The 22,006-nt window shown below is 40.3% G+C and overlaps 2 protein-coding genes across 3 annotated transcripts; both read left to right on the forward strand.

Moving 5' to 3' along the window:
* The first annotated feature begins 118 nt into the window (after window positions 1–118).
* On the forward strand, window positions 119–4,343 carry dnaaf6 (dynein axonemal assembly factor 6). 2 transcript variants are annotated; one of them, XM_038717380.1, is made up of 6 exons: window positions 119–548; window positions 821–882; window positions 990–1,097; window positions 3,154–3,250; window positions 3,709–3,794; window positions 4,004–4,343. In XM_038717380.1, the coding sequence occupies exons 1-6, from the start codon at window positions 450–452 to the stop codon at window positions 4,131–4,133; spliced, it is 582 nt and encodes a 193-aa protein (XP_038573308.1). In that variant the 5' UTR covers window positions 119–449; the 3' UTR covers window positions 4,134–4,343. The 2 variants fall into 2 exon arrangements, with proteins under 2 accessions (XP_038573308.1, XP_038573307.1); XM_038717379.1 differs by having other exon boundaries at window positions 134–548; window positions 821–887; window positions 992–1,097.
* A 1,006-nt stretch (window positions 4,344–5,349) lies between these two features.
* On the forward strand, window positions 5,350–20,196 carry pip4p1a (phosphatidylinositol-4,5-bisphosphate 4-phosphatase 1a). Its single transcript, XM_038717382.1, has 7 exons — window positions 5,350–5,557; window positions 6,555–6,748; window positions 9,807–9,913; window positions 11,592–11,697; window positions 13,335–13,387; window positions 14,926–15,016; window positions 17,333–20,196. Exons 1-7 carry the CDS (start codon window positions 5,443–5,445, stop codon window positions 17,474–17,476), a joined length of 810 nt encoding a protein of 269 aa, XP_038573310.1. The 5' UTR covers window positions 5,350–5,442; the 3' UTR covers window positions 17,477–20,196.
* Window positions 20,197–22,006: the final 1,810 nt, after the last annotated feature.

Genomic DNA, 22,006 nt, shown 5'->3' on the forward strand with positions numbered 1-22,006 from the left:
TTTTTATTAAAATATTGTAATTAGAACTTTTACTTGATATATGTTTTAATGAATATTCAATTATTACTACATTGTCCTCCACCACTGGTTAGTTTTATTTTCTCAGTTTGTATTTTTTTTTTATTTATTTATTTTTTGTACCCTGGTATCACCGGGCTTGTTCTTATTATTACATTAGTTTTGTTTACTATCTATTTATAGTACTATTTTCACTTTATTAGCATGCAGCTCTCGCCCCATTCACTGTTCAAAGGTTCTTTTTCGTTTGTGACGTCACTGGTTCCCATGGCAGCCTGAATCTCCAGGAAATCGTCAACACATGATCCAGTAACGTTACACTTTCAGGCTAACGCTAGTTTTTATCATTGCTTAGTTTTACCTATTGCCTGTTGCGGTTTCGAGGGCATTGTTGCTTTTTGGGGGATTAAAAAAAGCAGAAATTTATTTGAATGGAGTGTCTAGTTGGAGAGTCATCCTTTCAGAACCTGCAGGCTCTGTCTGCTTTGTTATCAGCTCAGCAGGATGATGATGATGATGAAGACTGTAAAGTAAGATTTGAACTGTTCATTTAATTCACTTGGCCTTATTGCTATGGTTAATGTAAGTAGCCTTCACATTGCTCAAGTAGATATAGCCTATACTTAAAAAGAAGACACAAAATAGCCTACTTCTCTGAAAGTCAAGCTAGCGTGTTTACACTGATTTTTTTGGGCACATTTTACTGATAACCACCTTATAATGACTGCAAATTGAACAACTGGATGCCTTGAGCTAGTGTTTATTTGAACTAAGTTACAATAACATCAGTTAATCTCTACAGAATGAATCAGCCTGCGCACAGCTGGGTCCTGGACACATTGGCCCCCCACCCAAAAAAGATAAAGAAGGTAATGCATTGTATCTAGTAATTCCCTAAAAAAAAACCTCCTAAAGTCATGATGGTAACTCTGGTGGGTTGATGATAGCAGTGTGTGTGTTGCTGTTTTTTTAGTATCAAATGCCTGTGTGAAGAAGAACAGCAAAGATATCTGGAGCGAGGAAGAGGTGGCTGAGGGCTCCCAGTATGATGATCTTGCTGACCCGCGGCCTCAGCCTGAGTAAGACTGCGGGGCAGAAAGAAACACATACATAGGATTCACTTATACAGTGAGGAAAATAAGTATTTGAACACCCTGCTATTTTGCAAGTTCTCCCACTTAGAAATCATGGAGGGGTCTGAAATTGTCATCGTAGGTGCATGTCCACTGTGAGAGACTCCAGAAATCACAATGTATGATTTTTTTAACTATTTATTTGTATGATACAGCTGCAAATAAGTATTTGAACACCTGAGAAAATCAATGTTAATATTTGGTACAGTAGCCTTTGTTTGCAGTTACAGAGGTCAAATGTTTCCTGTAGTTTTTCACCAGGTTTGCACACACTGCAGGAGGGATTCTGGCCCACTCCTCCACACAGATCTTCTCTAGGTCAGTCAGGTTTCTGGGCTGTCGCTGAGAAACACGAGTTTGAGCTCCCTCCAAAGATTCTCTATTGGGTTTAGGTCTGGAGACTGGCTAGGCCACGCCAGAACCTTGATATGCTTCTTACAGAGCCACTCCTTGTTATCCTGGCTGTGTGCTTCGGGTCATTGTCATGTTGGAAGACCCGGCCTCGACCCATCTTCAGTGCTCTAACTGAGGGAAGGAGGTTGTTCCCCAAAATCTCCCAATCCATGGCCCCGGTCATCCTCTCCTTAATACAGTGCAGTCGCCCTGTCCCATGTGCAGAAAAACACCCCCAAAGCATGATGCTACCACCCCCATGCTTCACACTACACTACTACTCATCATTCTTCTTCCTCCAAACACGGTTAGTGGAATTATGACCAAAAAGTTCTATTTTGGTCTCATCTGACCACATGACTTTCTCCCATGACTCCTCTGGATCATCCAAATGGTCATTGGCAAACTGAAGACGTGCCTTGACATGTGCTGGTTTAAGCAGGGGAACCTTTCAAACCATGACGTCTTAGTGTATTACCAACAGTAACCTTGGAAACGGTGGTCCCAGCTCTTTTCAGGTCATTGACCAGCTCCTCCCGTGTAGTTCTGGGCTGATTTCTCACCTTTCTTAGGATCATTGAGACCCCACGAGGTGAGATCTTGCATGGAGCCCCAGTCCGAGGGAGATTGACAGTCATGTTTAGCTTCTTCCATTTTCTAATGATTGCTCCAACAGTGGACCTTTTTTCACCAAGCTGCTTGGCAATTTCCCCGTAGCCCTTTCCAGCCAGGAGGTGTACAATTTTGTCTCTAGTGTCTTTGGACAGCTCTTTGGTCTTGGCCATGTTAGTAGTTGGATTCTTACTGATTGTATGGGCTGGACAGGTGTCTTTATGCAGCTAACGACCTCAAACAGGTGCATCTAATTTAGGATAATAAATGGAGTGGAGGTGGACATTTTGAAGGCAGACTAACAGGTCTTTGAGAGTCAGAATTCTAGCTGATAGACAGGTGTTCAAATACTTATACTTGCAGCTGTATCATACAAATAAATAGTTAAAAAATCATACATTGTGATTTCTGGATTTTCTTTTTTAGATTATGTCTCTCACAGTGGACATGCACCTACGATGACAATTTCAGACCCCTCCGTGATTTCTAAGTGGGAGAACTTGCAAAATAGCAGGGTGTTCAAATACTTATTTTCCTCATTGTATATACTGTGGTCAAACACTGGGGAAAAACCAAGTACTTTATTTTCACCGCTCACTGCAATTGCACCTTTCTCACATCTTGAGTTTATTGAGCCTTAAAACCAAAAAGCCACGCTGTTAAGGGTAATACACACCTTTCTAATTATGAAACCTTGTGCTACTTTTTTTTAAATAAAAAAAACAAACCAGTTCGTTTATTATTACAAATCTTTGCTATGGTTACCCTTGTACTATAAATTAATTATAGAAGTGCAAGGGAGGGCGAGGCAGCCTGTAGAAAAGTATTAATCACAATTAGATACCACAATTTCCACTATCCATTGACCTCAGCTGACACTCACTTCTGCCTGCTTCTGTTCGATGTTGTTCCCTATTGATTCTGTCAAATGAAATTAATGCTGTTTGTTTGTGTGTTTATGCCTGCATGACCGTGTGTGTATAACTTTTGTGTGCAGGTATGAAATAATCCTGAAGCAGAGTGTGGGGACAGAGGATCTGTTTTTGGGCTTGAACGGAAAGGACCCGTCCTCCATGTGCTGTGAAGCCATGCTGGTAACTCCACAAAAAATGAAATGTACAAGGATGTGAGATTAGAGATAGCAATATTACAGGATTCTCCTATTGCTGTGTGGGCTGGTTTCAGAGAATTAATTTGAAGAACTATATCATTTCAGACTCACCGATACTAAACAATTTGCAGACAGTGTAAAAACTGTTAAGGGGCATAAAATCCAGCTGTTGAGCAGCACAGACAAGGCAGAGTGAGTGTAACTGTTAAAAAAATTAAATCAGAGTTAAGTAAAGAGATTTCACTTTTACATCCTAGATAGTTTTTCAGACTCTGCTGCATTACAAGTGAAAAGGCAGCGTATATTAACAACAGTGAGGAAATGGCATAACTTGGTTAACACAATATAAGTGGAATATTGGTTTCCTTTTTGAATAAAAGTCAAGATTAAAATGTTCATAATGTGCAATATTAAAGATGCTGACTCCCCCCCCACTCGTAGGTGAAAATCAAACTACCAGACACTAAAGCAACAGATGTAGTCCTGGATGTAAAAGAGAAGTTCCTTGATCTACGGACGCCAAAATAGTAAGGGATGCTTTGAAAATGTTCTCTTTTATTTTTAATCCCCTCAAGACGCAGTCCGGCAGATCAGACCAAAAGCTCCCATTCACAGACATTTCCTTTTAATCAAAGATTCCCATCATGATCTGAGCTTTGACTGCTGTTTCACACCGCTCTTAACATCCCCCCTCTCTCTCTCCGTCTCTTTAACCTGTCTTCTCTCCTCTCTTCAGTAAACTGGGTCTCCATCTCCCACATCCGACCCACAGCCATGGGGGAAAGGCTCAGTTCTTCAGCGAGAGGGAGGAACTGGAGGTAACTCTCCCAATGAATCGTCCCATGGATTTTATCAACATGCAATAAGAAGGAACGCTATTACAAAGATGCAGAGTTAGACCTGAAGCCGGTCCACAGAGGAGATGACGCAGGCATCTTTTATGGGTCAAAGAAAAAGGTGGTCAGAGAAATGGTCAGCATATGCATAACCTGTTTGTTTATGTTCTGTAAATGGTGATTTAATGCTATTTTGACATTTGTTCCCACTGATGACTATTAAAATGTCTTTCTAATAAATCTTTTGTCTCATTATATGATTGCTTTTTTATGGGATAGCCACAGATGTTTGTGGATATTAAACCCACGTAAGCTTTACTCATCGTTTTAGTCCGATACCTTTATTACGGATGGTATAATCATAATGCACATAAGAGCTGCTATTGCAAACTGATATTTAGAATAATGAGCGTTAATGGGAAAGGCATTCATTATAGGATAGGCTCAAATTATTGTGCCCATATTTAGGTTGAAGGGAGTTATTGGTGAGTGTAGTCGTTCCCTTTCTTTGGTAAGATGCCCACTTGATTTGGATCTCCTGACTAATCAGGCCTGTTTAGCTTCGGCTGCACTTTGGACTGCATTAATGCACAAAAGAGGGATGCGAATTATGTTGGCTACTCCATCGTTTACTTTACATTGAAGTCACACTATGAAGAGATCGTTTTAGGGCCTGTGTGAACAGCACACATTAAATTGAACTATTGCCAATAACTTTTGGAATTATTACAGCGGACAAAGTCTGAACATTTGTCTATTGTTTCTGTGGAGGTATATTAAACACCTTTTAACTGTTTCAGGCCAGCAACATCTTAACATTTGAGGAAGTAGACTTGTAAATGAAAACGTCAGCAACTAAAATCAAGATCAACAGGTAAGTGACAAAACAAATGAGTTCTCCACACTCTTAAAAACTATTTAAGTGCCATGCCCTTGCCTCTAAGTGCAAAAGTGAAGCTGCCCAGTGCAATATGGAAAAACTGGACATCTTACTGCGTCGTCCAGTGGAAAAAATGCCTGGATGCAGAATAAGTTACATTTTAAGGGTTGAGATGAAGAATGCCTACTGTCACTACACGTCACAGTAATGTTTAAAAGTCACACAGATGCGCCACTTTTGTTGGGAAATAATTGAAACATATTCCACAGGTACATTAACACACATTTAGTGGAAAGGGAGCATATCTGGGTGTGCAGGGTGCCACACCTCCGTGCATCGTTACCGCAGCAGAAGCAGCGGTGGTGTGATCATGTGACGCCTGCATTTCCGACACAACAATACAGCACCGGACCGGTCTACATTCACACTCCCTCTCTCCCCCCACGCCTCGCTCTCGGTATGGCGGACGGCGAGAGGTCCCCGTTACTATCAGATCTGGGAGATGGTGCTCTTGGCAGCGGTAACGGCGGGGTGTCTCCCGGCTCAGCGCCCTACGTGCCCAACAAACCAGAGAGTGAGTATCCATGGTGCTCTCTCCTCCAACCTTAATTAGCCTAGCTTACGTTAGCTTCCACTGACAGGGCATTCTGGTTAGTCTGCTAGTTCAGCTGTGAATCAGGCTGTCGGTACTGTGTTTGTGCAGGATATAATGCTAGCCTCCAGGGTATTTCTTTATGAGCGTCTCATGTGGGATGAAATGTGCGTTATTCCAATCATGGCGTGAGGAGGGACTGAAGGGAATTAGCGTTGTGCTAACTAGCTAACCTAGCAGCCGTTATATTAGCTTGGTAGCTAGCTCTGGTTAACACCGGCAAACCACCCGCCAAGCTTCGGGTTTGAAGCTCAGAAATTTTGTCACTAAATCATATTTTATTTGCGTTTCCCAACAAAAATTGTTGCGTTTGAACAGCTGATGTTCCCCATTGTACTCGCAAGCTGGATCACTGTACCACTTAGCTAGCTAGCATCCGAGAAACCTCTTTGATTGACATATGAGAGGGCTGCTGAGGGATGCTGCAAGAGAGAGCCGCTACCAATGGCCGCGCACATGGAGAGGGACTGTGCCTAAATACATTAATTGAAAAGGCATGAGATATGGCTCCTAATTGTGTTTTGCATCCAACCTGCTCTAAACCATTAAAATTATCATTCACATTGCATGCTAGAAATGTAGAGCAGGTAGTACTGTATGTTGTGTTCTTTACTCACTTCCATCTCTGAGTTCTCTCTGTCACTCACAAATACTGACACTGTTATTTGTTGAAACTAACCCCGCTCCACATTCCAGGAGTGTTTTTCTTCTAAAGCTCCTTTCAGTTGAACTCGAGACCAAATCTTATTATCTTGTTAATCGCAATGTGAAACGGTATTTGTCAATGGGAATTGAGGCTTTATTTCAGGCCATTGCACAACTCTTGGGCCTGTTCCCTCAACAATCCATTCATTTGTCACTGGTTGTACTACTTTTGTATTCGTCATTCTTTCCCTTCCTTGTCTCCCGCCCTGTGCAGGCTTCCCTCCGTTCCCCAGCCCCACTCAGCCCTCAGTGCTCCTAGGGGAGGACCCTCCGCCCTACTCCCCTCTTACCTCCCCAGAGAGTGGCAGTGCTCCTGTAATCAGCTGCCGGGTGTGTCAGAGCCTGATCTCTGTGGAGGGAAAGATCCACCAGCATGTGGTGAAGTGCGGGGTTTGCAATGAAGCTACGGTAGGTCACCAGAGGAATCGGTACAGCCAGATGTAACGCACTCAGTGTGTTTATCTACGATATGCCGTAAAACACTTGCACACACACTTTACCGGTGTCTTTTTTTAAAGTGTTTTTTGGTGCTCAAAACAATGAAAACTCAACAATCTATTTCCAGTATCAGTATCCCCCTTACTCCGGATAATCCACAGAGCTCACAGTGAGGTCATTAATACTCCCTATAATCCCCATGAAAACATTCTTTGGCAGAAAGTAGCTTTAAGTGTACTATGTGTAGTATTTCAACATCATGAAAACATCTAGAAATTAGATGATAAAGATGGACAGTCTGTTTTTCAGCTGCCCACCAAGTTGGATTTGCGGAAAATCAACATTCTGTTTTATGTCATGAGACTGGTTAGTCTTATGACATTAAACAGAAAGTTGTTTTTCCAGGGAATCCAAGGGCAAGTTCACTCCTAACAGTAATTTCCGCTCATCCAAAACATGGAGCATGTACTTATTTAATCTGGTGTGTTTGGTCAGGTGAGTATGGTGTCACGTATGTGCACCAAACTAGCACGGTGGTGAACGCAGTGTAGACAAATGAAAAGATATATGCTCTAAATTTTTAACACTTTGTATAAATTAAAAAGCTTAACAATTATACCTTGTTGTTTATCTGTTGGGTCTTCTTTTTTGCCATAAAATGTATAAATAATTCAGCATGATCAGGTCATATATTGTAAATTAGTTACATGTAAGTTCATATGAATTATTTTTTTTGTGCCAGAATTTTTTGACCAGCACCGAGCGAGCAAAAGAGCGCTCAAAAGTGGTCCAAATGTTGAGACATTTAAGCACCAAAGGCAGTTGACAGAGCCTGCCATCCTGACCATGGAGTCATTGTTCTGTTTCTTTTGTAGTAGTTACACAGGCAGGATTAGGTATCACATTTAATATGACAGAGATACACTGAAGTTTTTCATAATGCTACCTCTAACTAAAGAATGCCGTGTTACTGGTCAGGTGTGGCAAGGTATAACAAAAAGCCAGATTCACAGCTGCGCTTTGACATTCCTGAGCTATGAAAAGTTGAACACATGTGAAGGTAAATTTAGTCATCAAGTTTTGGATGCCGTAATTTCAACAACCATCACTGTCAAATTCACAGGTTGAAGTGGCTCCACGAGAGCGCATCACTGGCTGTGCAGATCGATGTACTGATGGAAGAGGAAATGTGAAATGTGTCCAGATGTACCAGTTGGCAATATGAGCAATGTGCAGATGGAGGAAACATATGTACATGTAGAGAAATATGTCCAGGGTGTGAAAATATAGATTTTTGGCCACAGCCTTATCAAACACACAGATGAGGATGCATTTAGACTGAAATCTGTCTGCATGTGCAAAGGAGTACAGTACAGATGGAGATTCCATCATCAGTGTCAACTATTGGCTCAAATCCAAAGACTTGCACAGTGATGTAGATAGGAGGCAAAATATGTGTGACGGCAAATAGTATTTGTTGAAATTAAATAGGTTTGATCTGCAGAGTCTTTATTGTTGTTGAATGGGGCCACTCCTCTTTGTGTCAGTCCCCCATTGTTAATTAGACACATTGTGAAATAACAATTTTGTGTAGCCCAGCTTTAATTTGACAGTTGGGGTTGGAGGATATCACAATGTAAGTAGTTGCAAATAAACAATATAAATGGTTATTTCACTGCCACAGATGTCTGTTGCAGTTAATGGTTATAATCATGAGGCGGAGCAGCTCAGTAGCAGCAACACGGAGTAAGCTGAGACAGCAGAAGCAATGCTTATATATTGAGAAGTCAGATGCAAAGTTGCGAAGAACATCAAATGTTTGTATTGTGGAATGATTAGTTTCCTGTCACAACACATCATTTTGTTTAAATGAATAGATTTAGTTATAAAATAGGCTGAATGATAAACAGAAACACATGACGGAAGGATTTATTGCAGGGCTGTTGTAGTAGACTGCATTGAAAGTAATATAAATGTGAACACTGACACACATGACAATAATTTGAGTAACTTAAGGTGACTGGACTTAGGTAATCCACCATAAAATGATTGCTTGCAATATTAGTTTCCTCTCCCTATCATTGCCTCTCTGCCTCTAGTGCAGACACAAACTTGACTCCCACAGCTGTTGTAAGTGTAATTGATAATGGAGCAGGGAACTCGCAGGACTCAATCTGTTCTGGTTAGTCAGAGTTTAATGATGCAGTGGAGAGACCCATCAGCAGGACAAACAACAGTCTGACAGCAGGATGTTCTATTAAGCCCAGAGGAAGGTGTGTAATTTGTGTAGTTGTACTTGTGTAAAAAAAAAAAAAAAAAAACAGATTGTAGTTTCCATTCTCTGTGTGAGCTCAAACAATGTCCTTGAATTTGGCCTGCAGTATTATCTGGCCTAGTGAGTTGTTAAAGTGTTATTTTAATACCGTACGTGCTTTATAAGAATATAACTGGATGATTGGGCATAAATCAAGCCAGTTGTGTAATTACTGTGATGTATTATTCTGTTATGTGAATTCTATATACAGCATGTTGACGTATCCGGTAGGAGCCTACAGAATGGAACCAAATATGATCAAATGCAAGCTTGTGGCCCCAAACAGTTTTGAAGCCTGTATCTGCATTTCCCTTTATATGGGTATTAAGCTTAGAAGCTGTTTTGGATAAACCTGTTGCTTTGCAGAAGACCTCTAAAAGGCCTTATCTGTCCTTTCACTTATCAATAAATGTGTTTTTGATTGCAAAGTCTGAGCTCTTGATGTGTTAACTCATGTCTTAACGCCCCTGAAGTGTTAGGGATAATGAAGCAGCAACATTATCATGATGTATCATGAACACTGGCACTTGGTTACTTACCTGCGACAGCAGTGCGGCCCCTTCCAATATCTCCAAGAATACTCCTCTCCCTCATGTAGTATTAGTTAATTGTCGTCCGTCAAGAATAATTGGCTTGTTATCTACTCCTATTCTAATACGTTGTTCTGCTGTCTTCTTATCTCCTCCTCCTGTGTGTCTCTGTCTCCCTCTGCAGCCCATTAAGAATGCCCCAGCAGGGAAGAAGTACGTTCGCTGCCCCTGCAATTGCCTGCTCATCTGCAAAGTCACTTCCCAGAGGATTGCCTGTCCCAGGCCATATTGGTGAGAAATCCTTTCCCAAGTGTGTGTATGCCGCTGTATGTCTGTGTGTGAGAGGAGTGAAGCAGAGGAAACAAGGTGCAGTGGGAGCAGCAGTCCCTCAATTAAGGCTGTGCTCGCAGCGCAGTTTACATGCAGTGCTCAGCGAGCCGGATGAGGAAATAGCAGCCTCATTAGAACAGCCGCATCACTGCTTTCACTTCAGCATATCGCCAACATATGAGAAGAGTGCCTGTATGAGTAATATACAGTATGTGGTGTGTGTTCTGTTTGGCCAGACTTTATTCAGGAATGGGGATTATACTGAGGTTTGTTTTTCAATCTGCACCTTGCAGCAAAAAAAAAAAAAAATCATAAAATGGATTCAGCATGTAGATGCTTTAATTATGCACTAAATTCCTGCAGAGTAGCTACTAACCAAATCCACTCATAGCAGATTCATTCACAAGCCTCAAACAAAAACAGAAGAAAGAAAATTGTTGTAAATATCCCTTGTGTGGCATTTGTTTTTCATTTTCTAGTGCGTAAAGTAAACAATACTGGGTTGCTGAAAGTTCAGTTCGAGAAAGAAAAGTTTCATTTGCCTTCTGTCGGAAAGTTAGCTGAACAAACAGCCCTAAAACACTTTTACAGGTCAAACAGATGCCAATGTGTTGGGATTTTTGTTGTAAAAAAGGCTAATGTCAGTCACTGAAAATGTACGGCTTTGGCAGCTCATCTGAACATCATGCTGCTGCAGCCTAGTGTAATTAGTAAAACAGATAAGACTCCTTGTTTATGCCTGAGGCATAAAATGTGCAAGAGCAACATTTTTAGCCTTTTGGTTAATTTTCTGCTGCTATGTAAATGTGTCTAATTTTAAACTGTACATCACAAAGTCTGTTGTCATAAAGATCTGAAACACATAATCCATCTGTCAGCTCAGATCATTAGGTAAGGGGGAAGCCTAATTGAGGTTTGCATGTTTAAATATTTCGTAGTTTCTCATGAATGCACCAGGCAGAAAGTTTTTTTTATTTTATTTTTTTTTTTAAAACAAACAAATAAAATGTCCTAATATCTAAGGAACAGAGGAGGAATCTTGTTCCCAAAATGAGTCTCAGTTTCAGCTTTCTTTGAATATTGTTACTGAACTGTGAATTTTATGTCACATGTATAACTTTGAAATTGGAAGAGATGCTGACATTTGTTGGCAGAAAAACAGCAAACTTCATCTTTCATAGGTGAGTGGTGAGATTCTGCATGTTTCTGATGTAACTGTTCACATATCTGGTTTTATTACACTTGACCAAAGGTTATCCATTTAAAGTGATGCCAAAGGGTCGTATATATTCCTTCGTATGCCACTTTTCCTGCATGAAATTGCTCTAGAGAGTTTACCTCCACTGGCACTGTTTTGCATTCAAACCAGACATGCTGACTAAACCAGACACATCTCTGTGCTGCTGTCTGATCAGTGATTCTGAGCTACTGTATGCGTCTGAGGTGTCTGGTATTGAAGACGAGAGGACCTGCTGCTAATGGATCCCACAAAGTGAAACTTTTCTTTCCTCACCATCAGAATGAGGCTCCTACTCAGGCTGTGAAAACTGGCTTGCACTTATGCGGGCTAATATCTTGAGTTATTTGGGGGGTGAATGTTGACTTTGTCTGTCTTGTTTTTCTGTCTTTCTCTTTATAGTAAGAGGATAATTAATCTGGGTCCAGTTCATCCTGGTCCGGCCAGTCCTGACCCCCAGCCAGCCGGGGCCCGCGTCTCCTGTGGACACTGCAGCAACACCTTCCTGGTACCACACTCTCTCTGTTTAAAAATGTTTAATCACAACAGTTTTTAATTTAATTTTTATTATTCATTTTTGTGACATTGAAGAAATGTCACAAAATTGAAGAACACTTCCTAGCTTTTAGAGCCTTCATTCACATCACACAGTTTTTATTCAGCGAATGGAGCTGGCCAAGGAATCAAGTTTCACACAGGTCAGGGTTTTTTTTTTTTTTTACAAAATCTTCTTTGTTCCTACCATATATGTCCACTAAATATGACAGGAAACATATCAGAGGTTTTTAAGATATATTGCTAAAATAAATTTTCTGAGCAAAAGTTTAAAAGAAAAAAGTTTGATCTTTTTGAATTGCAACAACAGTACAATCACTGTTTAAGTCTCTGGCCCAGGTCTCTCTGAGTGACACGTATCTGAAAAGATCAATAAGATCACCTTCACTTTAATAAGCCACGATCCAGAAAATATGTTTATGAAGTGGATAATAGCTGAATGATAAACCGACTTTAGCATTTGCTTTTTTTGGCTTTCAAGTGAAGCTTTATCATTTGTAGCTGAAATATCTTGTGACAGTTTCAGTGGACCTCCGAGGTCTTTGTTGTTAAATGTTCTGTAGCATAGCCAGAAAGGTGAATTATTGAAGAGCCAAAGCACCAGGCCAAGTAGATGTTGAGTTACTGGTGTAGATCAATAACCCTATCAACTCTCTGCTGATATATTCGGACCATTTTGTGCTAAAGGGGAAGTGAAATTTGAACTTACTGCCCTTTAACAATGTGTGGGGCAGGTAAAGATGGTTCAGATATACGGTGAAAGATAAGTGGGTGGCAGAGTCAGAGAAAAAGAAGAATAGAGTTCTAAAAAGAGGTTAGATGGATGGTTCAGGGTGTTTAGCATTCAGCTCACCTTTCTACCTGCTTAAAGACAGCGGCGTTGAATGAAAATACAAATCTGTGCCCTGTGTGGCATTGTAGAGATGATCCTTTTTGTCGCGGATCAGCTGATAATGTTCTCAGTGCTTCCCATACAGAGTGTTTTTTTTTTTTTGTCAGAAGAAGAATGTACAGCATGCACAGTGTATTCTGCTCTGCGGGGTTTACAAATGTATCATACCCCGATGTTAAGGGGGGGAATAAATGTCTACACACTGAAAGAAGACTATTTTTCTTTTTCATTTTGCGGATGGCTTGCCGCGCCTGTTGGCAAGAACTGGGATGGTTGTGTTAATTTCTTTAAATATGTTATCAATCCATGCAGCAGCGGGCAAATTTAAATCCATAGTTCAATTTAAATACCATCTGTAATTAGACAAGTAATCTATCGTAAAAGTTGTACATTGCCTCCATGTGACTTATACTTATATACTTACAGATCAGGTCACTGATATAAAAAACCTTCTGACAAACACATTTTAAACAAGCAGTGGAGGACTTGGCATCTTTCACACCTGCACATATTTGCTGTTTTGCTGATTCGATTTCCTGCACAGCCATGCTTTGTGTAAGCAGCTGCAGAAACACTGGTAATTTATGTTCGAGTAGAGGTCAGTCAGAATTGGAAATTGTGATAATTTGTCAAACACGCATGCATGTTGGTTTTTGGCTGAAGCTGAAGGTCACGTGTCTTTCTCTTTCTAATTTCAGTGGACAGAGTTCACAGACCGGACGCTGGCCCGGTGCCCACACTGCAGGAAAGTGTAAGTCGCAGTTCATCCATTACATCACCTCCTTCTCAATGTACTTTCACATTGTGGATTTACATCCTTTGGCGCTTAGCTGAAGCTTTTACTCAGTGAAACCTACAAAGTGTGGGCAAGTAGTGGTTTTAGGACCTTTTTCGAGGACAGGACAGGTTGGGTTTTTTTTTTTTTTTGGTGAATCAAACCTGTGACATCCTGTTTGTCTTTTACCTCAAATGCTGCAGCACATTTTCCTCTCCAGCCTCAGGGTGTTGCATGTGTCTCGTAACATGAGCTTTCTGATGTGTGGGATTTAGCTCCATGTGCATTTTGTACCTCCAGAATTTCCCTTGAACTTTGCTGCAAACGACATTTCTATATCACTCCATAAGCTTCTTGACATGCTGAGCAAAGTTCACTTACAGGGAAAGGAATTAGCGGGCATAACCAGATACAATGCAAATCTTACTTATAATTTCAAGCCAAATCTCTGATGATATATTTTGACATTATAGTTTTTTGGGATTTCTGGTTACGCCTAGAATTACGTACTTATGCTGAACAGTGGACAAGGTAAAACATCAAACAAATATTTACAAAAGAGAGAATGTGTGTCCGTGTTCGTCTGTACATGCGCACGAATGATCAGAACAGACATTACAGGCAAGTTTCTGGAATCTGTCAGGCACACAAAGCAACACGTTTCCTCGCTTCTTTTTCCACAACATTTAACTTCACAAGGTGCTGAAAAGAGATGTTCTGCGTGTCAGTTGTATTACTGCAATATACAGGTGTGCCTTTATGAACGGATTTAGTCATCAGTTTGTCAAATCTAAAATAGCCTCAGAACCTGGATTGAACCTGGACAGGTGCTGCTTGAATGTCTGCAGGTGTTAAACCATCATCCTTCATGTCTTATTTCAGCCCTTCCAGTAAGAGTTTACCTGCTTTGGCAGCAGTAAAAAAAAAAAATCATCCCTTGGACTTTTTCAAAGAACACGTTTGACAGGTCGCAGTAGGAAAAGCACAGGTGTAATTAAGACAATTAACGATGGCTGAATTCCATTTAGCTGCTTCAATTCCAGGGTCCTGATATTGTCCATGCTGGCTCGCTGTCACTGTCATGGCTTGTTGGGACCCTTGAAAAGACATCATTAACAAATAGGTCAAAATGCCTGCTGTGGAGAAAGGCTAATACTTCATAAAAACACAGGGCCACATCTGTATATTTGTTGTATTTAATTTAATTTCCTAATAAAATAAATTTTAGCAGCATGGTGGTTCAGGGTTTAGCAGTGTGATTTGCGTGGTTTCCTCTGGGTGCTCCAGTTGCCCGCACCAATAAAAACATGTATGTAAGTTAATTTCTCCAGTCAGTGCCCTTGACCAAGGCACTGGCTTAGATCTGGCATTGGTCCCTGGGTGCTGCACAGTGGCTGCCCACTGCTCCTAATTAGGATGGGTTAAATGCAAAGAACAAATTTCGCATACATTGTTCTGTGTATGTGACAGTAAAAGTTGAAATGTTTTGATTATCTCCTCTGTTGGTCCTGCAGCTCCTCCATTGGCCAGAGGTATCCCAGGAGGCGAAGCTTGTGGTGTTTTCTACTCTGCCTGCTATTCAGCGTCTCCACTGCCGGACTGATGGTGAGTGGACGCCGCAAGACAACTTGAGCTAGGGGCCAGTATTAATAAGAGTATCCATAGCTGGTTTGTAGGCACGTTGTCTTGTAGGCATTCATCTTTTTAGCAGGCTAAAAATGACAAATCATAATTTCACCATATTGTCTCGTCTTTTCTGAACGTCCACCCCTTTGTCTTTTTATAATGTGACAACCTTACAACTGCAGACAAAACAAAGGAAAAAGTAGGAAGAAGCAGTACGATTACAATCTGTTTTTGTCGCTTGTTTAACATGGAGGGGCCGCACCTCATAGCCGCCCTCCAGACACTATGTGACAGGCCTCTATTTGTCAGTGAGATACAGCACAAACGCAGCCTAGTTTAACAGTAAGCAGTATTCAGGTTGCAACACCAGCTTCGACAGCCACAGGATGGCAGAACAGATTATATTATTCATGGCTGGCTTTATACTGTGTGTGCATACAATCATACAGGGCTCACAATGTAATTTCTACTTTGTATTTGTTGCTCTTCTATAAATGGTTAAAATAACAGTGCAACAGGGGAATTATGTCCCAATTATCAATCAACTAGATCAGTTTTATAGACATCTGTAGAAAATACAAAAGATAAAAAAAACATGGATACATGGAAAGAATTAGATAATGGAAACATTCTGCTTCAGAAACAGCAGAGGGTGCAAGATGAGCACGAAACGGCGCCCCACAGTACAGACAGATTGAACGCAGGATGCATACGTGCCTACCCGCACAGAATTTTAATTTGACACAGAACAGCAAGCATTTATTCATTTAGCTTTCATCCAAAGCGACTTACGATTACAATACATATATATCAGAGGTCGCACGCCTCTGGAGCAACTAGGGGTTAAGGAACACATTGGTGGATTTGTCACAGTGGGGAGCTGAACCCCGGTCTCCCACACCAAAGGCATGCATCTTATCCACTGTTCCATCACCACCGAGTAAGCAATGTGGAAACAATAAATGTGCTGTATTGACAGCATTGTATAAAGCTAGTGTAGTGGCAATAAATGTCACATTAGATCAGGTTGTATTTAATAAAAAGGTTGTTTTCATCATAAGAATGGTACAAGAGCACAGGGTTTTGACCGTTTAATCTGTGCGTTGCATCAATAAACTTTATCAGCAACAACCCAAGCAAGTAACGGATCAAACTTATTTTCCAGACTGCATATAATTAGGAATAAGGATGCAGTGGCTTTACAGTACTTGAAGGTAGTTACGAATTGAGCGTGGCTTAGAGATTCATCACCACGAGAGCTGTAAACCTTCTGGAGCTGTGGTGTGTCCCCAACTCGGCAGCATGAGCAAAGAGATGCCAGGTAAAATGCCATGGTCCTCGAGAGCAGCCTGAATCATTAAAACTTCACAGATCATTTACAGGAGAAGAGCAATGAAATGAATTTAAGGAGAATCGCACCGAAACGTACCCGTCACATACACAAAACCTTATCAGGCTGTCTAGTCCTGGACTTGGTCGGCAGTTTATTCAAGAATGGCATTAATCATCTGAGCCAGGGCTGTGTATCGCCCAGGAGATATGCGAGTGTCAAAACAGAAAAGAATGTTATTTATTACAAGAACGTATGACAATCCTGAAAGCGGTATAGCAATATATATGGAAAAAAATCCTGCCTTGATCAAGTTTTGTAATTTGTTTTCGACTTTTTATACCCGCATTAGCTTTGCTCTAGTGTTGCGACTTTGAAACACAAATTTCTATTTCCATATTCTCACAAAATCCCTGTGGGTTCTCGCAAAGTCACTTTTGCCATCTTCATTAAATAATTTTCTTCTGAGCAGCTGCACACTTAATACTTGATGGGAAAGCTATTTTCTCTCTTACCCCTCAGCCACTCTTAAGTATTGAGTATGTGCTCTTCCATGAAAATGTGTGCATTTGGAATAGTAAAAGACGCAGTCACTGCATGAGTCTGGTGCAGGTGGACTAATCATACACTATAGATACAATAAAAGGTTTAGTTTGTTTTGCGTGAAAACGAAGTGAATTTATGTTGTGCAGTCATAAAAAAACAGACTGGTTTCACCAGATACTTGTCTGGAATTTTATACATTTTCTGACAACATAAATGGGTCGTATAATAAATGCACAGAACACTTTCAAGTCTAATTGTAGCTTTATCTGTCTGGATTCTTGCATTTAGCCTGATTGGGCTCGAGCTGGCTCATTATAATCACCACACCACGCTCTGGATGTGCTTATAATTCCCTTTTAAAGGGCTTTTTGAGTAACATCTGATTTTCTAAAACTTCCTCTGTTGTCGTCTCTCCCGAGGCTGGAACGTGGGCGAAGGCTCAGACCTACCAGGGGATCTACGCCTCGTGGGCCGTGCTGCTGCTCCTGGTCCTCGTCACCCTGGCTCGGGCTTTCTACTGGGCCTGCATGAGGGTCAGCCAGCCCCTCCAGAACTTCACATAGAGCCCCCTGCAGATCATGCCGCACCCTCTTCCCAACCCGCCAGGCAGGAGGAAAGATGGCTTTAAAGAAAAATCGAGCAAAACACAAAAAAACCCAGAATATTTATTTAAATCCAACTCCAGAAAGAAACAGTTCTCCTCCTGTCCCTTTCCTTTTAGTCTGATGTGTTTCTAAAACTGGATGGCGGTGGCTGCGACTGCTATATATCTATCGGTAATTATGATGATGCGTATAGCCTAATGTACTGTTTATCTGTTCTAATCTCGTGGCCAGTGTAGGGTTCGTTTTAACATGATAACAATTACAACCATTTTTCTTCTCGCGCTGCCCCTGCGCCCTTTATACATTTTGGATTGTGGCACATCTGTTGCACTCTCGCAACTTCTAAGATGAGGGCTTAAAGTGAAGTCTTAGATGTGAATATTGCCCTTGTTTTTGTATAGGGGGACACTCCTTCTTCAATCCTAATTTGACATTAGGTTTAGTATTTGAGCATTTGACTTTTTTTAAACCGAGAAACAAATTATTTTGTGAACGGGGGGTGATGAAGTCAGATGAAGCTATCAAATCGATGCCAGTAGAAGATGAGTGGCCGGAGGGACGTCAGCCTCCTTTTGTGAATCACAAGATCAAGCAGGTTTAGAAATGTGTCTGAAAAATTGGAATTCAGCAGTATGTGAAGGTGTAGGCTATGATGTTTCTGAACTCTATGTTTATGCTGAATTATCCCCTGGGACTGACTTTGATCCAAAGCAGCTTGAAAGCCTTAAAAAGGAGGTGTGATAGAAAGATTCAACACACACACACACACACACACATACATACACAGCCACATGAATGCTTACCGGGACACAACAAAAAGGATGATGCTCTTTTTCGAGTTGCAACAGCTCAGAAACCAGTTTGTCAAAGGCATGCCAGCCTCTCTCTTCAAAGACAGACCTGCAAACAGACTTCCTCTGCACTGTTGTCCTTATTTCAGGGAGGAAACAGCGACATGCATGCGTTACTACATCTACAGCTTTTTTTTTTTTCTTTCATCCAAACTATAGCCAATAGGTTTATTTTTTAAAAACTTTTTGTTATTAATTTACCCATTATACAGAAATGCCAGATTCGATCCCCAATTGACATCATAAACAGCGAAATGTGGCGTAATCCTTCCTCCCATTTTCAAGAGACTGGTTTACTTCAATACTTATATCTATATGGCTTGACCTCGGTCAATTTTACTCTGGTTGGCTTTCCGAAACAGACCTAAACACAAAGAGCTATTGGCTTTAACAACTGTCAATATCTGCCACCTTATACCCACCACACCCCGTGAGCATAAGGTGTGTTTTGGAATTGCTTCCTGTTGTTTGATGTAGGTTTTCATCCTTGTAAACCTCTGTCCATGTTTGTCTATATGAAGAGGATTTAGAGCTGAATTGAACGAGGCCTGTTCTGTATGTTGCGGAGGCTGAATCTGTGAAAGCTAAGCAACAGTAAGCTAAATAAATACAGCAGGTCAGGCTATTATAAAATTAAAAATGAAAAATTTTAGATGTACATCGAAATGCGAAAAGCACCAGGTTGCTGAAGTCTGCCATTGCATTTGAGACCATTCATGGTGAAAATATGTCCGTCTTTTGTCATTGAAGTTGGAGGCTGGTCCTGAGCTCTCTTACGGGTTGGTTCCAGATGGAGCTTTCACCTTTAATGCCAGTGGAACATCTGTAGAAGAGAAAAGCTCTACCTAACTCTAATGAAGGCTAATGTCTATCAGAATAGGTCGGTAACATAAACATACACTACACCATACATTCTCACTTTGTGTAAGTCACTTACTGACTTGTCTGTGGTTCTGAATGTGGTGACATTTATTTTGTTATGAATCATGTATTTTTGTTTGGATTGTAAATATATTTGTTGTTTGTGTACAATGGAGGTGGCTAAGCGAATTATGTTGCACTCCGGGTTTAACACTACTGCTGTGATCGCTGCGGACGTTTTATTCATTGTTTTAAAGGTTATTTTTCACCTATTACATATTTAATGATTTGATGAACTACTAACCTAATAAGCCTCTGGACACCTGGTCGTGTCCAAATCTTAACCACAAACCCATCAACATAGTCACACCAACAAAACATGACTGAATCGCATTCCCAAGCAGTGACATTTCTGTATCTCTCACACTCACGCGCGCACACACACACACACACACACACACCCACCCAGCACCTTATACAGAAGTGAGAAACGCTGCATACACAAGTAAGATGTGATGACGTTACCTTGCTAGACTGAACTGAGGTCGCAGATGGAAGTCATGTTATTTATTATGCGCTGCAAAAAAGGCCACAAATAAGTCATTTATCAGGTCCTAAAATCTTGTTTATTGTGGAAAAAGTCTGATATGAAGTGAGGTTAGTTCACTTTGGACCAAGGTTTTTTTTTTTTTTTCCATATCAATACAATGATCTGCCCGTTTCAAGTTATGGTCAGTGCATTAACTTTTAAGAGTTTGATGGAAATAAGTGTTAAAAAAAAGATTGTAGGACAGAATTCAAGATGACATGACTTGTTTAAGAAGACCTTTTTGTTGCAGTGGAGTGATCATGTTTTATCCATGACTGCAAAATAAATCAATCATGTTAACGCCAATGACCAAGAACTGGCTGATGCTCTTTTCAGAGTTTGTTTACACACAATTAAAGACATGATGATGTACAAAACAGCTGAGATGAGTTCTTATTTACCAACACACAGGATCTGATAATGCCATAAAGTTTCATTTTAGTTTTTATATTTCATTTAGTTGAAAAAATAAATGTCTTTCACAAGGCTTAAAGTAGAGTAACCTCAAATATTAATGTTACAAAACCTGGGATGATGTGATGCAACGTTTTCAGGTGAGACTGCCAGACAAAGATGTTGGAAGTCAAGCTGTTGCATCATAAATATTTTGCGAGCTTGAAATATTCAGTGTGAGGAGCGCCTCTTTCTTTACTTTGTATGCTGCTTTTGTCCTGCACCTGTATAATACTGGGTTTGGACTTCACACCAGTGTTTCCTAAGCTTTTATGTGTGAGGTACCCCTACAGCCCACTCAGATGAGCTCAAGTATTTCTTGATCAACACAACAGTCATGTTTTCAGTATGTTATTTTGAGTGCATTTTGAACTGGATTATATTGAACACTATTGATTAAGTAGAAATTTCAGTGTTTGGTCAAGTTAGTACTAACGTTTTACAACCACTTGGAGTGGCAGAAGCTGGACCATCCATTACTTAGTATTTCAACTTGCTAAAAGTAATGAATAAATGTACTTTTAACTATTTCATCTTAATATGGCCAACCTTTTATCCATTACTTTTAACATTTTCGACCTTTTATTCATTTCTTCTAGCTATCTATTTCAAGTTTAATGAAGGTAACCTACGTTGACGTGACATGAAGCTACGTCAATTAAGACTCTTCTCCTGTATTTCCATTAAGCTAACCATTGGTACAGCAGCATCTAGTGGCCATGTACGGTGTTTGCACAGCAGCTTCATTAGTAATTACCTTAAGATAATTAATATTATTATTATTATTAATAATAATTACTGCATGACTTGGTTAGAGAGTAAAGTAACCAACTCTAACAATTTCAAAAAAACATCTAAATCAACTGTTCAATGAAGGTAACCGTAGTTATAGCCAACCATTTATTTAACCTTGTTCTCTATAAATTTTGACTGTTCTCTTGTGTTTCCCTTAGCTTAGCTAACTTTTTTCACTTAACCTGTTAACTGTTTTCCCATTATTTTTAGCTAGCCGTTTATCCGTTACTATTTACTGTTGAAACTGTTTATTCATTACTTTTAAAGGTTCAGTTTGTAAGGATTTGTGACATCTAGTGGTGAGGGTTACGAATTGCAATTAGCGGTTCACGGTGCATTCACATGCTCCTCGGATGGTCCCATTTCCCGAGTTGTGAAGACATTCTTCCGATCTTCAGCGTGTGTTCATGTGCTCTGAAGTCGGAATGTAGAATCAACATGGACACTACTACAAAGATTTGTTAGATTAGCATTATCAGAGCATATAAACAACACACATAGATCTAGTTCACTCTACATAGACAGCAAACCTACTGTTATAATCATATTATTGTATTGCTAAACATATACATGCAATATGTAATTTTGCATGAATCAAAGTTCTGTATACTGTATACTTTTGTCCCATGTACACTTTATTTCTCTTTTTCTATAAAGGTTTAAGGAGGGAAAAAGGGTCAGTCACCAATCGTCCCCTCCCTTTCCAAGCGCGAAGTCCAAATTTCACATATTTTGTTACTTAGAATAAACCAGTCAGCTTCTACTACTACTACTACTGACATACCTTTTGTTGTTGTTCTTATTCAACACAGTGATGAAATGCGCTCTGTAGAGCAGTTTGTCCATTTGGGCTGCTGTAGAAACATTGCTGCGCAACATGGCAACGTCCATATAAGAGGACCTATATGTATGTAGATAGAAATGGCTCATTCTAAGTTA

The sequence above is a fragment of the Micropterus salmoides genome, unplaced genomic scaffold (genome assembly GCF_014851395.1).
Source record: "Micropterus salmoides isolate LMB-PRFRI ecotype aquatic unplaced genomic scaffold, ASM1485139v1 Ms_hic_scaffold_14, whole genome shotgun sequence".
In the NCBI taxonomy this organism is placed as follows: Eukaryota; Metazoa; Chordata; class Actinopteri; order Centrarchiformes; family Centrarchidae; genus Micropterus; species Micropterus salmoides.